The sequence below is a fragment of the Phaethon aethereus genome (genome assembly GCF_964289735.1).
Source record: "Phaethon aethereus genome assembly, chromosome: 2".
Classification (NCBI taxonomy): Eukaryota; Metazoa; Chordata; class Aves; order Phaethontiformes; family Phaethontidae; genus Phaethon; species Phaethon aethereus.
Window position 1 is genome coordinate 144056329 of NC_138582.1, and position 17130 is coordinate 144073458.

Consider the following 17130-nt stretch of genomic DNA (forward strand, 5'->3'; position numbering starts at 1 on the left):
GTAGATATTTACATTTTACGAGATGAATTGCACCCACTTTGTGCCAAAACTGAGAGCCAGACGGTAAGCAGTATGTGCTCTTGCAAATTAAACTGTGGTGTAAATAAATAAATGAAACAAATGCCAACGAAGTGGTGCTGCAGCAAGCTAAGAAATGATTTTTGTGTAAGCCTTTTCACACTTCTGAATGATACATTCAAAATGAGACACAATATGTTTCATGATCTTATTGATGCCATGGAATATATTTTCAAAAGGTGCATGTGTTCATGGGGAAGGCAAAGCCCGTGGCTACTGGGGGATTGTCAGCATTAATAAATGCTAGTTCTGAACAATGGCTACCAAACTTCATTTTGTCACCCCAACATCCCAAAACTTTAAACACCGCTTCGCACCCATCCCACCACATACTACTAGGATTGAAGCAGACTTCATGAGAGTGAGATTTGTACACACAGGCAAAAAAAAGGGCCAATCCCCGTACCCTCCCCCTCCCAACCCCAATCCCACCTACCTATAATTCCAAAGTAATCAAGGACCAGAAAGAGGAAAAGCGGTATTACAAAAGGGAGGGAGGGCGATATTATAGCACTGTTGCCGTAAAATGCAATGATGACATGTATTTCCTCCTCTTCCTGGCCATGCTTTGCTTGATGTGTTCCTAAGTGTGGAGCGCCTGCTTGACCTCGAGGGCAAGGGCAAAAAGAGTGGAGAAGCACTTTTTAGTGATTTCTCAGTCATTCAGAAATGTGCAAAGGAAGGTGAGCCTTGCAGGTGAGGGCATTCACTGTGCAGGGAAGGGAAAGATAGCTGCTGAGGGAGGGCATCGACGCAGCAAGGTGCGCTCCCCAAAAAAGCAGAAAGCACAGGGAGGCCAATGCTGCAGCTGATGCAAATGCAGATTGCTGCCTGGGGACCCCGGAGCCCTGAAGGCAACCATGGCGGCTTCTGTAGCCCTTGTCCTGCGTGGAGAAGAAAGCTGTTGTGGGAGTGAGAGCAAGCATAAGTTTTTTGGGAAACTTTGGTATCGGCACACATGTACTAGCACGTATATCTCCGTGTAGAGGTGTACATGGAGTACTTGTGCACCTGCATCACGCAGTCTAACACACGTATTTTTATACAACACTTGTTTGGTTGTTGGGTGTTTTTACACCAGAATCCGGAGCTTCGCCCGCTTCCCTTTGCAGGGGGGCCGTAACGGGAGCGCGCGGAGCGGCGGGGCCCTGCCTCCTCCTTCCACCCTTCTCCCCCAGCCCTTCTCCCCCAGCCCCTCGCCCTGCAACTCGTGGGCTTGTGGGCGGGGGCGGCGGCTCGTCAGAGCCCTGTCTGCCCGGGAAAGCTTTCCGTTCTCCGCCTTTATCCGCCGCCGGTTCGGGCCGCTCTGCCCGGGAAGGGCGGGGGGGTCTGGCGGCGGTGTGTGCGGCGCCGGGGGCGGTGCGGCGGGGCGGGACGCGGCGGAGCCGGGAGCCGGGAGCGGGGAGCGGCGCGGGGAGCGGGAGCGGCCATGGGGAAGCTGCTGGCGGTGGCTGTCGTCGGGATAGCGGTAGCCTTGGCGGCGGAGCGGCTGCTGGCCTTTCGGTGAGCCGCCGTGCGACCGCGGGGCGTGCGGGGCCGCCGGACGGCGCGGGGGATAACGGCGGTGCGGGCAGCCGGGGGGTAGCGGCGATCCCGGACGGGATGGGCTGCGGGGTCCGGTGCCGCGGAGCGGGATGGGGCTGTGCCGACCCCGCGGCGGGTGGGGGTGTGTGTGTGTGTGTGTGTGTGTGTGTGTGTGCAGCCGGTGCCGGCGCGGGGCCCGGCCGGCCGGGGGTGGCGGGAGCCCCCCTCTGCGCTCCGAGCGTGGAGGCATTTCAGCTCCTGCCTGGGGTGTAACTTCAGCGAATAGCTGCCCTGGCACAAGCACGGCTGCGGCCAGAGGAGAAGGTTTCTTCATCATCATCATCACCATCACCATCATCGTTATTAAGAGAACCAGTTTTCCCCAGAGAAGGACTGGGCACTGGCTTGCCCAGCGGTGCCCTTCTCATCCTCCATCAGCCATCAGCTAACTTCAGGAGCGTTTGTCCAGCCCTTTGCAGTAAGGGAGGGTGCGAAATCCTTCCCAGGAAGATGCTGGGGTCAAGGGCGCCAAAAGGAGAGGGTGCCCTGGGACAGGGGGGCTGGCACCTCTGTTTTTGCAGAGGCTGCAGTTAACAGGGATCTGCCAAAGCCTGTATCTGCAAATTTACCTTATCTCCTGCCAGTTAGCCAAATGGTAACTGGAAATCAGGTTGCCAGAAACTTGCGTTGTTTTCTACCGAAGCTAACCTCTGGGTAACAATAGCCCCTGTGTACATGAGGTTTTAACAATAACCCCTGTGTACATGAGGTTTTAACAATAGCCCCTGTGTACATGAAGTTTCCTCTGAAGGAGCACGGACTTCTGTGGTTGTAAGTTGGGACCTCACCCGCTCTGACCTAAGACACCCAGCCATATCGTGCTCCATATCGTACACCTCAGATCATGAGGTGCGAATGTGAACCCTGGTGTTACAGCAGCTTCTGTCCTGAAAGCTACTGAACAGGTAACTGGTTGTTTCAGGCCAGAAAAGTGATGGTGAATTACTCCAAATGCCTGACTTCAGAGCAACAACATCCAGCTAATTGATCTTTGGGTAGATAGTAATTGTAGCTAATTACAGAAGGAGGGCTATAGCCCCTGGACCCAGGTACCTCGCATAGATGCGTTTGCATCTTGCACGAAATCTGCCGCAACAGGACCCTCCTGCCCTGGCGTTGCACAAGCTGGGGTGGTGGAGCTGGAAAACACTCCCAGGCTTCAGTGGGAGCAAGCCATTTCAAAGCACTGTGGAGAGCAGGGGACCCCATGTCCCCTCTAAATTGAATGAACAAATGCAGTATCAGGAATCTGGTAAAGCAGAACCTCCTGATGGAAAGAGGGTCCCCCTGTCTCTGTAGCTCTCTGTGGGTTTTTCCTCTGTGCTGTGTTTTCAGCAAACTGCAGTGTAGCAGCAGTCGTAAGACAGTTGCAGAGTTTGAAAACACACGACTCCAAGTAGCAAAGTACTCTAAAATGATTTAACAAAGCCTTGAGAGGAGAAACTGGGGGTAATGTTAACTCTTGTCAGGCCCCTCTTGTTACACATCACCCACCCAAGAAGACAGGAATCCAGCAAAGACTTTTTGCTGTTCCTTCTGAGTTTGGTATATTGTGTCTAGATAGTATGACACAAGAATCCATTAAGTGCTTAAAAGATAAGGCCTGAAGAATTACTCCAAATCTCTTACAAACTTAATTCTTCTTAAATCAGGTTTGTTCATGCATCTATTATATTGTTGATAGCTACCAAATGGACTTGAGTAGGGCTTGTGCAGCAGCAAACAGGTGAAGTTCTTGTGTGTTACCAACTAAAATTACACCGATTCCCCTATTGACATTTTAAATTGCTAATTCTTGTCTGAAGAAAGCTTCGAGCTAATTTGTAAAACTTGAATGTGCATTATACTGTGTTACTGTTTTCCTCAGAACAATATGCATGTGATGTTATTATTCATGTATATATATTTACATATACACACAATGTAATCATTTCATAACACTCTGATAACAGCACCGAGCTTGCATACTATGTTCAAAACAGCAGCGTGCTTCCAGGAAGATGCTGACAGTTTGAAAAGAATTAGGAGCAAAAAACCAAAAAGAGGTGATTTTCAGTCCTGTCAGGAAAAAAACCCCAAAGATCCAGGACTGGTTAGTCTAGAGAAGAGGAAAACTGAAAGAGAGAGAGGTCTTTGAATATGCAACAGGTTACTGCTGAAGGAAAGGGAATGCCTGTGGTCTTGTCTCCCACAGAGTGGGACAGGGGATGGGGGACTGAAACTGGGAAAGAGGAACTGGGTGGGAAAGGTGCCATGCACTGGGGTTGCTCCAAGGAGAAACATTCCTGCTTTTCTTTTAAGTTGCATCCCCCACAGTTTGCAGGTCCGCCGTGTTTTTGGTATGGCCAGTTAGTTATCTAGGCCATCTGGCTGAGTAGCTAAGGCTGTCTGAAATAGATAAACTGACACATTTTGGAAAAGCCTCTATATATGCTGCAGGCTTGTGACCAGCGTCCTTTTGAATTACTCTCATTCCAACCCATGAAGTGCTTCCCTGGGAATGCTGTCGGGATATCATAGTCCCTCATCGGCTGCTGGCTGAGTTCCTGCTGTGCTTTTGGCGCTGGGCGGCTTGCAGCCTGCCCCGGAAAAACTGATGCAGATAGGAAAGGGAAAAGCCCTAAGCAGGCAACAGTGCAAACTTCGGGCATGATCGCCCCGAGCCACCCTCGGGGGCCGGGTGGGTTCGGCTGTGCCGGGATGCCGGGGGGCGAGGGGGGAGCTGACATCCCTCCTGTGCTGCTTGCGGGCTGGGAGCCAGTGCGATTCTCTGTCAGGGCTCCTGAGCTGGGGGAGAGGGCTTGGGAGAGTTTAACTTGGCTCCTTTCCGTTGCTGTCCTCTGCCCTTTTTACCCTTTTTCTTCTTTTTTTTTTTCTGGCCTTATGTTAACAACCTGTGTCAATGATACAGCATTGAAGCAATTTACAATTCATAATTAAGTGATTAAAAAAAATGCAGGATGGACATACCATACAGTGCTCAGCTGTATCGCATAGTTTTCATATCACAGACTGATACTGCTGTTTAGTTTATGTTTATGCCTAAAACTGTAACATAAACATGGCTAAGTTTTGCTATGGGATCCTTTGCATTCAGAATTTCATGTGGTTGGATCAGGTACAGCCTCAACACATGGGTATGACAGGCATGCAAAGGAATAACTAGGTTAGTTTAAATGCTTTCTTTTGGGGGAAAAAAGGAAGAAATATTCTAGTACACTAGCTTGACATTTTATATAGAAACACAACATGTTTTCTTAGGGTACTGCGGACCAGCATGGTCAAACACAGCACTCCTGGTAGTGGGATGCCTTTCATATAGATTTGTAGACAACTTGGAATGGAGAGGATGGAGGAATAGGAACTCATGTGTAGGTACCTGTCTGTATCTGCTTGTCCAGTAAAGCATGAGCCAGAGATCGCATTTTGTGGGCATTCGGGAAGTGCTGATAGGTAATGCCCTGTGTGGGTACCAGGAGAGAAGAGGAAGGGACAGGTTAATTGCTGAAAATCGTACCGCCAAGTCCTACCTGCTGTTAGGAAATGGCTAATCCTGCCTTGCAACAGTGCTTTCGCTACCTTTGAATGTGGACTAAGAAATGAAGAAAGTGCAACCGATGGCCTGGTCACCAAAAATAGCCAGTGGGTTGGGGTAGAAGGTCATCCTCTCCTCATCTGACATGCTGGTCCTAACTGTGGGGTGCTACTATATTTAGGTGGCTGAAACCTGAAGAAAGTGTGGATATGTTATTTTCTCATTTGAGCTGTGGTGGGTCATGAAGGCTTGTTCCCGACGCTCATGAACAAAGTCAAGTTCCTGAAGTTATTCAGTGTAGGAGAATCACTTAATCCCTGGACGTGTGTAACCATCGCAGTGATTTGGAGTGATTGCTGTTGTCAGTTCTGGGTTTTGCGTATTCAGTATTTTACGGCTGATTTGTTGCTGCAATATGGCAGACAATAAAACGAAGATAAAACTACGCTAGGAATGTTACCTGTTTTAAAAGTGGCTGTGTGCTGTTAACCCTGCTCTTTCCTCTTGCAGGAACAGGCTCAATGCTTCACGGGAAATAGCCCCAGTAACCCTCCCGAACTGCCGGCACATTAAAGGGATCGGTACGTGCCTAAAATAACTGAGTGCATTGCTTTTGTCCAGCCTTATTTTACAACTGCTTCTTAAAGCCAGCTTCCAAGCCTGATCCCGAAAAGAAAGTGCTAATTGGACTTTCCTTTGTTACTTGGACCTTGAGGTAGGGAGAAACTGCAGGGAGAAAATTATACTGAAAAACTAGCTAGTTTGGTATAATACTTTTTGCCTTCGGTATTTAATGTTTCTGTTCCTTGTCTTGAAAAGGATTACCTTGTGAACACTTCTCCGTTGCTAAGCCCCTTAGACAATTATTTGGCTTTTAGATGAGGGTGTGCTGGCTCTTCAGGCAGGTCCCTACTGGCGCTGTCAGCGGGTGACGTCTTGCAGACGGGCCATGCCGCAAGGGTGGAAGCCTTGGGAGAAAGTGTGGCGTGCGCCGAAGGAGCGGCTGAGGGCAGCCCCGCCGGCGAAATGCCAGCCAGGACAGCCTGCCTTAGCGCCTCGCTTTGCGGGGATTTGGGCGCGGGTCCCGCGCCGAGCAAAGAGCGGCCAGGAGCTGGGTGTGATTGCGCAATTCAGTTGTGTGGTTTCAAAGAGCAAAGGGTCGTATTTGTCATCTTAGTCTGGTTGGCGAAGAGGTTTAACAGAGTGGTGGAAATGTTGACTTTGTACTTTGGGTCATGTGTTTAGCACGTGGCAATGCTTCTGTCTTGTTTTTTTCTCTCCTGTTAGGATAATCAGAGTATAAAACGGATAGCTTTAAAATTGATCGCTTTTTTGTGTCTCCCTTTCCTCCAAGTTACAATTTTTAAACTTAATAGAGGCTTAATGGCTGGGAGTTTTCTCCTCCTTAGTATTTTTGAAAATGTCTTGAATTCTGTTGAAATTTGCCTGGATTTTGCACGTGTAAAAAGTCACTGGGTGAGCTTTAAGAGCCTTGCCTTTGAACTTGCTGAGTCACTGTGTTGATTTCATAAATCTTGCTTCTTCCTTGTGTCAGGAATCAAACATCTTTGTAAAGTCAAATTACATGCCATGAATGAGCGTATGCAGAGTTCCTTTGCCTGAGGTTATGTGCAGAAGAAATTGCATTTGAAAAAAACTTTCCAGGTCATCTAGTTTGAGATGTAATTTAGTCATACAAGATTCTGAATAATTCTTGTTTGATGGTGATGAATATAAAAATCATTTCAGAGTAATTCTTTTACGCATATCACTACTGCAATCTTTACAAGGCTTTTTGCAACATGATTGCTCTGTTGAGGAAAGAAGGAAAGCTGGAAATCACAAAGACAGTTGTGTTTCATTTCCGAACCATATCTCATTTTTGGTGCCTGACATTTACATGGAGATTAGGTGAATTCTAAGAACCTGTCTCTGCTTGGGGGTGGCGGTAGGTCAATTCATAGAGCTTCGTTTCTGCTTCTCGCTGTGCTCCTGTAACGCTGTCCCTTCATGTGGAGCTCCGCACCTTGCCTTGCCTTCGCTCTGTCGTTTGCTGCTCTTTAGAAAAATTAGAATGCCAAAGATTAATTTAGCAGGTCTGATGTGGCAGAAAGAGAAATCATAAAGGATTTCTGCAAACTGAGAAGTTGGCCTGTTCATGCAAATATCTTCCAGAATTCATTTACTGTGACTGGGGGGTTATATTACTCAAGGAGACCAAGGAGCCCTAACATCTGGATGCTGCCTGGGTAGCACTATTCACACCAGGGGTTTTGCTGTACTTAGATCTGTAAGGTTGCTCCTGTGGGTGACTTTGTGTGAGGATATCTTTCTACATGGATGTCTTGGCCTCCTGGGCCTTTTTCCTTTAAAATGCTATGATAAAGCTGAATAAACAGTCTGCCTTTATTTTAATGTTTAAAACAGTCCTTCTGAACTCTTAAGTGGGACATAGGTAATGGGCTAGATCAGCTCTGAACAAAATAATCTTAAACTGTCCATTCTGTACATAGAAGAACGGGCATCTGGTACAGTCTATTGTAATTATGTTAAACGTGATGCATCTCTAGTAAAGAAAGCAAACCCCGAGTAAGTGGAAAAATTCTCTAGTAGACCTTTTTCTTTCTGCACAATTTCATCCTTTCCATGTCTGTCTTTTTTTAAAGACTTTGATCTATTCCGCTTTTTGAGTATTGTGCAATGTAAGCACAGATGCAAACATTGAACAAACCAATAAAAAATTGCAGCTTGTCCTAAACTCATTCACAAATGTGTAGGAAAGGCTGTATTTGTAGAATAAACAGTATCTTCTGAATTTTATTAGTGTCTAATAATGTTACTGGTTTATAATAAACTAACCATATGTCCTGTACTAATTCCTAAAGTTCAGGAAGCTACTATAGAAATTGCTAGAAATACCTGCATCTTGGAACAATTCATGGGATATAGCCAAAATAGTCACTTGCTTTTGGACATGAAATCCAGGTGGGTTTTTTTGTTAGATGCACCTCTGGAATTCATCATACCAAAATCAAATAAAGAACAACAACAAACCCCCCCCCCTTTCTAGGGTAGGCATTAATTTTTCTTGGTGCCTTTAATTTTATTTTAAACACCACCTTTTCAGGTAATCCCATGGACAAGCCGAGCTCGCTCATACAATTAAGCAATACAGTGCAGGTAACTGATGCCTAATAAATCAGTTCCTAACTCTCCTGTCCCATGTAGCGCCTGCGACAGCAGCCCAGAGCCCTCCCAAAACAGGACCCGGGAGCTTCCCCGCGGCCGCCTGTGCATCTCCTCGCTGCCTCGGTGGTGGCGGCTCAGCAGGATTGTGCTGAATCAGCATTTTGCTGCTCTTCCGACGGTGCTTGTTCTCTTCCATGCATGCCAGGACATGGCTGAGAAGTGGCCAAAATGTGCTTTGCTGGGCAGTTTCTTTCGAAATAGTTGGGTGCAGGGCTCTCGTTATGCTCCTTCCACCAGAAATTTGTACTTTTTAATTATCTGTTCCCAATTAGCCTGCTCATCTTTCTGCTTGGCAGCTTCACTAATTCAGTAGTGATAAATGATTATATCTTTGTTTATTCGCTCACCAGTGTGCTCTGCCAGTAGAAGCTGTCTGTCCAGCTCACATCACCATGGTAATTGAGCCTCTCAGCATTTATTTATGTTGTTTATCTCTGCAGCAATCCCAGGAAATGAGGAATGGCCGCTAACCCCATCTTAGAAATGAACACAGACTTGGAGAGAGCAAGAGCTGGGGCAGAGAATAGGAGCTTGTTGCTTAAACCAGGGTGTGAGCCGAGCTGAAAAAAAAAACCAAACAAAACAAATTAAAAATTTTAGTTGGAAAATGCAGACTCTAAATGTCTCTGGGCACATCAGTGCAGATGTCTGCCTTCTGCCTGAGCCCAGTTGAAATTCAGAACCAAAACCCAGGAGGTGGGATAATGGGCTGGCTCCCCCCCAAAATGTATCTTCGGACCTTTTGCTCTTCAGAAGGGAGGGATGCTCCACTCATTAGTGCAGTGGGCTGGTGCAGGGGCTTGCTGAGGCTGAGGGGGAGCTGGCCCTGGCCCCTGGCCCTCCGGGAGAAGTCGTGCCACCGCGTCTCCCCACTTGCTGTTACAGGTGAATTTGGGGATCTGGTTCCTTTCCACAGGGGCTGTTTGGTGGCCTCAGGATAAATTACAGCCCGGCAGGATAAATAGGAGTTACATAAAAGCAAACGACAAACCCAGCTCAGATTTGCAGGCGCTTTCTCGGGAGGAGGTGCCGAGGTGCCAGGGATGGTGTGACCCACGTGGGGTCGCACGGGTGGTCTATGGCCCAGCAGGAGAGGGTTCAGAGAGATGGGACAAGCTGGGTGGAAAACCTTTGTGTTGGTGGCACTTTTACAGAAAACCCGCAGAACGATTTCCTCCTTTAAGTGAACGTTCCTGGGCGGGTTTAATCCAGCCGTTGTCTGGAACGTGGCTTTGTGGGGAATGCTGTTTGCGCTGGTGATTTGGAGAAGAAAGGGGAAGGCTTCTCAGGGGAGCGGTGAAAATGTGCGGTGGCAAACGTGCTTCAGCATCAGACTAAAAGCTCTATGAAGAGTGCTTGATCAAAGCCTAAAATTGCTCTAGTGTTCTTACTAAAGGTTTTTATTTTATTATTTTATTTTATTTATTTATTTATTTTAAATTTTATTTTCCTAGCAGGGAAAAATATTACAGAAGCTGCAGGAACTGGCAATACTAGAAATGATTACCTGCAGTTAAAAGTGTGGTCTAACTATTAAGGCCCTTAGCTGTTAATGTTATAGTAGGTTCTCTGTGACTTGAGAGCTTTAACTAAATATTTGGCAATCCATCTTAGTGAAGTGTCCCCGCTCAACCAGGAGAATTAGTGTGCGCAATTCCCAGGGCTGCCTTATGCAAGCGTGCGAGCTGAGCGATGGGTGCGGTCCTGCCCTGAAAAATCTCGTTGTCGGCGCTAATTGCTTGCTGCAGAACACTGTTGTCAGAAGCGGGTGATTCATCCCGTGCCGCCCCGGGCTACGTGGAGCTGGGCAGGAGGCTGCCCGGCCACCGCGGGGGCACTCCTAAGCCCCCAGTCAGAGGTGAACCCCAGTGCTATTTCCTAACCCGGCCTTCTGCTACCACTTTTAATGCCATGCAAACTTTTCCGCTGAACTTCATCGCTTGTGCAGTCATATCAGAAGGGGACATTGATGAGAGCCGGAATTGTACTGAAAAGGAGTTTTTTTGGATGGGAAATATCTAATGTCATCTGAAAAGCCCTGTTTATCTCTGTCTTGCAGAAGCTGGTTCAGAAGACATCGACATACTTCCCAACGGACTGGCTTTCATCAGCTCCGTAAGTGCCCGTGCCCCCTCCCTGCACTGGGGCTTGCTTGCCCGCTTCCTCATCTACAGAAGCCGTGGGTGAAAACTGCAGGATGGGCTCTTTTTTCTACAAAGCTGGCTGGCTCTGTCGGAACAGCCCAGACTTGTGTCGGCTTAGCTGGCGTTTCCTTCTGCTTGAGCAAGTGCACTTCTTGATGCTGAAGTGGTGGTGGTGGCTCTGACACACGTATCCTATTGCGCCAGCTTATCTGCCCACATAACCTTGAATTTCTTTCATGCTGCTTCCTTGAAATGTTGAAATGTCAAACCTCTCCCTTGTTAAGAAGGTGTGTTAATTCCGTACCTCTAAAAAAAATACCAGATTTTGTGTGTTGATTTTGTTGTTCCTGGGGTTTTTTTAGCCTTTAGCATATAGGTTTTCAGGCTTTTCTTTGCAAATAGGATGGCTAGCGATTATTTTCTGAAACAAAAGCTGGTATTTTTGTCTACGTGCTCCAGGGACACCCAGGGAATGATAATGTGGCAAAACTCATGCCAGAAATGGCGAGCTGTCGCGCTGCTGCTGTTCCCCGTGGCGTGACCGCGTTGGCTGCATTCGGTGGTGCCGTACTTCCCGCAGCGTGTCTGCTCGCAGAGCGGTTTGGCATGGCGGGGAGCACCCACCCGGCTGGTGGCTGCGGTGGGTGGCAGCGGTGCCACTGCCCGGTGGGTCGGCGGTGCCTTGGGCACGGCTCCTCGTGCCCTCCACGCAGCTTGCTCCCTCTGCATGGCGAGTAAGGGCTCACCAGGGAGAGCAGAGCTGGCCCCTCCACCTCCATCATGGCACGGCGTGCTGAAGCAGAGGGACGTCCTGAGGTGTGCTTGCAAGCCCAAGCAAGGCTCCAGCGTTTTCAGCCCTGTGATGCTTCCCTTTGCCTTTTACCCAGGAACGATTTTCTTACGTTTTGATTTTACAGGGCTTGAAATACCCAGGAATAAAGAGCCTTGCACCAGACAAGCCAGGTGAAATATTTTTGATGGATTTGAATGAAGACAATCCCAGAGCAGTGGAACTGAGAATCAGCCGAGGGTTTGATCTGGCGTCGTTTAACCCTCATGGAATCAGCACTTATGTAGACAGAGGTAAAGAGATCTTTAACTTGAGGTGGTGGCAAATCTCTGCCTAAAGAGCAGAAAAAGAAATCCCTTGTCAGCCTTGCATTACACCCCCAATAGCCTGCACTTGCTGGGAGAGAAAAAGGTTTTCAGGCTTTTTATCTTTGTTGGGCTCTTTTATAAATGTCAGCTGCTAAAGCAAACACCTTTGCACATAATCTCAGGCTGTCCTGTATATTGAAGGGAAAGAAATCATGGGAAAAGTTTGAGGAGTTGAATACCACACAAAGTTTATTTTACCAATTTACACCTGTCTCACGCTGGGGTCAAAGGTTTTGAGCAGACACATGCTTCAGGGGCTACTAGTGACCAGTAGCAGCTAAACAGTAAATTACCAAATCTCTGTAAATTACCCAAACCTCTGGTGCTCTGTGGCCAAGCCACATTCTCCTCTCCAAGACATGTTCTCCTACAGCAGGCTCTGACTACCAATAAAGTACCCTTCATGCTCTCCTTCCTCTCTTTTTCCCTGTCCTTTCACTGAGGATTTTAGCAGGGCAATTAGAAGTCTGAAAATATTAAGAGAAAGAGAACCACTGCTACAGCTTGACCTGTATCCCCATACAGTCACCCTTTAAAGGAAGGTGTTGGAGAAATCAGAGGTGGCTAATGTAGAGTTTCACCAGAAGGGCTGGGCAGAAGGGCTGCAGCCTTACCCGGAGTACAGGAGAAGGATGCTCCTTCAGTGTTCTCCGGGGGTGCGGTAAATAAACCGAAGAGCCCAAACTGGCTGGGCTACAAGCCCTCATTTGCAGCTGACTTTGGCTATTTCATGCAACCAGTCGCTGTAGTATCTCAGATTGCAAAACCCAGTGGCTTGGGCACAAGGATGAAGCCATGATTTCTTTCTTCCTCAGTAGAAATAGCAAAAATGTAGTTACACAGCAGTTCCCTGTAGAGCAAGCCCGGGAGAAGAGTCTCTGGAGATCTGGATCCAGTTGCAGCGGCATCCTGCATTACTTTGGTGCTTGTCCTTCTGCCTCTGAAGGCCTGTGAGACAAATGCACCAAACCCAACATGTGCCCTGTACTAGAGGCTGCTGTGGGTGCTCAGCCATGCAAACTGTGGCAGGGAATTCAGCTGTTTCCATTTCTTTTTTTAAGATGACACCGTGTACCTCTTTGTTGTGAACCATCCCCATCAGAAGAGCACAGTAGAATTGTTTAAATTTGTAGAAGATGACAATTCTCTTCTACACCTGAAAACCGTTCGACACGACCTTCTGACAAGGTATTGGAGCCAAATACCATCTTCCCCCAGAAGAACGGGCTGCTTTGGTGAAATCCAAAGTAGGATGATTTTGGTTTTAGGGTATTATCAATATGACACATTTTCTCTTTTACCAGCTTTCCTGTTTCTCTTATTGATTATTTCTTATCTGTGTAATCAAAAACTGTGTTTCTCCAATCTCTTCTGCAAATGAGATTCTTAATAGCTGTATCACTAAATCAGTCTTAAGTGCCACGGTGATTGATGCCGGTGAATTAGCTTAGCATCCATTTCTCCTTCTGTCATGTAACCCACTCTCAGGTCTTTGCAGATAGGAATCTTCAGGTATTCGATTAATCTGAATTTGCTACACTGTAGAAGTAAACATACTTTTAGCTTTTTCTTTTTTTTTTTTTTTGGTTGCATACAAAATTTTCTTAGTCTGTCCTACTACAAAATGATTGTAAGATAAACAGAGATAGATAAAGTTGTCACAACTCCTACCTGTTCTCTGGTTTCCAGTTGAATGGACTCAAAAGAGAAAAAAATTCCATGGACTTATAGACAGGTAGCCAGATCTCTAGCTGATGCCCTATGGTCCTGTTCAGGTCTCAGCACTACACAGTCCTGGCTTATGTAAAAGAAAATAGAAGAAAAAAGGATCTAAATAGCTCGGTGTCTATCTGAAGTACCATCTGTAATTGCAGCCCCTTTATGTCTGTGGGATGACCATGTCCTGGCTGGATTCTGGGCAGTCCTACAATGCTCCTGCATACTTCTCACTTCATTCTTTTATTTATTTTTCTTCCTCTTATTTTTTTTAGTGTGAATGATATAGTAGCTATGGGACCAGAGAGCTTCTATGCTACCAATGACCACTACTTCTTTGACTTCATCTTGATGTTCTTGGAGATGTTCTTGGGTTTAACTTGGTCAAATGTTGTTTACTACAGTCCAAAAGAAGTTAAAGAAGTAGCAGCTGGATTTTATTCAGCCAATGGAATTAACATTTCACCCGACAGAAAGTAAGTTTCTCCTTGCCTTAGATTTTGTTTGATCACACAAAAGAATCCCCAAATCCTAATTTGTACACACAATACCTCTGTCATCAAGTGTCTAAACTGGCTCACATAAGGCAAGGTGCTACCTGTACAGTGTAAGTGATACGGAGGGTTTCAGAAGTCATGTGTCTCTGTCTTTAACTGGAGGCAACATCTGCTGCTTTGTGTGGTCATTTATATGCAATAAGATCAAAGGTTGCTGCATTTTAACCAGCCAGTACAGAAGTTTGTGTATATTGCTTGCAAGGATTAACAGGGCAGGATTTCTGCAAGTGGGGAACGCTCTGCAGTCTTAAAGTCTGTATGACTGAATCAACCAGTCCTGTGGTGTAGACAGGTGATCTTAAATTAAATAAAAAAAAAAGCATATTTGTGGATCTCATGACCCAAGGCCTGCTTCAGTGTCGTAATGGAAGAACTGGCACAGCGTGAAGCTACATTAGCGTCTCAGCGAGTTGGCTTCACTTCAGTGCCCTGTGGCCTGCTTGCAATGTCTGTTGCAGTGTGAGAACTGTGAGCTGGGGCAAGCTGGGGCTGCACAGGAGGAACTGGCTGGTTTTGTTGTCTGCTTACTGATACACATTGCTAAGAGGTGCTTTCTTTTGAAGGTACATCTATGTTGCAGATATATTTGATCATAATGTCCATGTTATGGAAAAACATGCTAATTGGAATTTAACCCATGTGAAGGTAAGGCACTGCTGTTCTGTAAAAAAGAGGCATATGTGAATTTTGGACAGATTAGTCCCCCATGACCGCTTGAGATTTTGATCATGTATGAAGTTCTGGTCTGGATGGCTCCTGCTGTGGGTTTGCAGAGGTGCTGTGCACCCCGTTACAGAGCTTCTGGTCTTCCACCCTCACACCAGCAACCAGAGAGGGATCCTCGGGCGTGCTGTAGGGCCGCAGGGAAGGTCTGCCGCCGTCACTGTGGGCCAGACCTCAAAGCGCTGAAGCAATTGACACAAGCGTAGGTGTGAATGAGCTGGTGGGGGAAGCTGGGACCCGCAGGCAGGTTCCTCATGGCACAGAGGAGGGGGAAAAGAAAAACAGCACTGGGGGAGAAAACAGTTCTTAAAAAATCAGTCTAGATTATGTCAGATGAGAGTCTTGGACAAATCTACTGGTTATGTTACAGTTTGCTTCCAGGACTTCTGATAGCTTTGACTTATCTCTTTTTCTTGTTTTTCCTCTGTGTTGGATAGACGCTGCATCTGGACACTCTGGTCGATAACTTGTCTATTGACCCTCACACTGGAGACGTCTGGATAGGATGTCATCCCAATGGGATGAAGCTGTTCTACAATGATCCTGAAAATCTGCCTGCCTCTGAGGTGCCTTTTGGGAGACTGCCCTGGTCTCGGCTATATCTGTGCCGGAAAGTTGCTCTGTTCAAATCACCCTGCTATAACTTAACTCCGCATTACACAGAGAAGTGCCTGGCCAGCCTTTGTGAAAGCAAAGACCGAGCTGGCCACCAGCTTATAGCTTCTGCTCTCAAGCGGAAAGCATGAATGGCGTATACTCACTAACAAACACCTATTCAGATCCTTAGGAGACAACTGAATAATTTCCACGCAGTAGCTCAGTCATTCTGGACTCCTCAGGCTGCTTTCTGAGCAGCTGTGGCTGCACAATCAGATTTTGATGAACGGTGTTAATTACCGAGCCAGCACCTCTTTGCTAAACAAAGAAAAAATCGAGTGTGAAGCACGACCAGAAACATTCGCACTGGAATGATTTATCTGTGCAAGTGTGGTTCATCAGTAGGTGACACTGTAATTCTTCTTTCCTTCTGAAATCAATGAGGTACTGGCATCAGCGCGCTAGCAGCCACGAGCGCAGGCGGCTGGTTGGTGTCCGTCTGATTTCAGCCTTGTCTCAAGCTCCCCTGTAAGACACTTTTCAAAATTATTTTGATACCAGGCAGTTGTTTACTCTGTCTGGAAAAAGCATGAAAACAAGAAGGTACTAAGTAACTCTTAGGGTGAAAAAAACTGTGCACATTCCTAGTGCTGGGGATGACTGCCTGCCTTACTGAGGTGGAGTCTCTGTTGTACAACCACTTAAAAAAATAATCAGTCTTCACAGACCATGCTTCACTGACGCAGAATTTGTGGCCCTATCACAGGAATCACTTGGTTGCAGTTAGCAGCAGCTGATCAACCTAACTAATTTGTTTGAGTTAACATACTGATGTTCCCTCCATCTGTGGAGGATTTTCACCCATGGCCGTCTCAGCAGATGTATCCCTCTCCTCCGACAGGTCCTGCGCGTCCAGAACATCCTCTCGGAGGAGCCTGCGGTGACGCGCGTCTACGCCGACAACGGCTCTGTGCTGCAGGGAAGCTCAGTGGCATCCGTCTATGAGGGAAAGCTGCTCATCGGCACAGTCTTCCACAGAGCTCTCTACTGTGAGCTATAGCTCATCGTGGGTAAGATCTGCTGCAGTGGAAAGGATTTAAGTCCTTGGGAACTCACTTAGTTTCTGCTAGATCTGCTAACAAGAAGACTGTTCCAATAAAGGTTAACTAGAGTCATGGAAATGTATTTTAGCCTTCCTCTCCAAAATGAGAGTTTTATGCAAGAGTAAAGGAAATGGAGTTGAAGGTGAGAAATCAGAGTTTATTTGTGTAATGGGGAGGACTCCATGTCAGTAACAAAGAAGTTCAAGTTCAGATTGCAAATGACTAAACTGTCAGACATTGAATTATCTGTTGCGACTGGATTTCTGTTTTGGTTTTTTTTCCCCAGAGAAAGCTGATTTTAGAAATGAGAATTGCTAACTACCACTGTGGTACACTTTCTTGTCACCGACCCCTGGACTTTCCCAGAGACTGTGCTAATGGTTCTTCTTCTGAACCTTCCTCTAGGCTTTCCCTAATGCTTCCGAAATAACTGGAAGGAGAATGTTATTCTAGCCTCATTTCTTCCCTCTTCCCCCTTTAAGCCATTTCCTAACATTACTTCAGTTTCATAAATTTGTCTTAATCCTACTGAGAAGAGAGGAGGGCATCACTTCGGAGTGGTTTCTTACTGAGTCTTCCAAAGGGAATTTAAAAAAGCCTTTTTTTGCCTTAAAGAGTGGGAAACAACACCCGAGCGCCTTCAATGAAAAGTGCATTAGCAACCACTGCTGTCTGCCTCAGCAAAG

The 17130-nt window shown here is 46.8% G+C and overlaps 1 protein-coding gene across 1 annotated transcript; it reads left to right on the top strand.

Annotated features, from left to right (window-relative positions):
• The first annotated feature begins 1434 nt into the window (after positions 1–1434).
• On the top strand, positions 1435–16544 carry LOC309417914 (serum paraoxonase/arylesterase 2). Its single transcript, XM_082015540.1, has 9 exons — positions 1435–1581; positions 5708–5778; positions 10506–10561; positions 11508–11673; positions 12810–12936; positions 13740–13940; positions 14585–14666; positions 15182–15310; positions 16243–16544. The coding sequence occupies exons 1-9, from the start codon at positions 1508–1510 to the stop codon at positions 16399–16401; spliced, it is 1065 nt and encodes a 354-aa protein (XP_081871666.1). The 5' UTR covers positions 1435–1507; the 3' UTR covers positions 16402–16544.
• Positions 16545–17130: the final 586 nt, after the last annotated feature.

Coding starts and splice junctions, on each gene's coding strand:
- LOC309417914 (XM_082015540.1), top strand. CDS start 1,508: ATGGGGAAGCTGCTGGCGGTGGCTGTCGTCGGGATAGCGGTAGCCTTG. Junction 10,562..11,507: donor GACTGGCTTTCATCAGCTCC/GTAAGTGCCCGT, acceptor TTGATTTTACAG/GGCTTGAAATACCCAGGAAT. Junction 11,674..12,809: donor CAGCACTTATGTAGACAGAG/GTAAAGAGATCT, acceptor TCTTTTTTTAAG/ATGACACCGTGTACCTCTTT.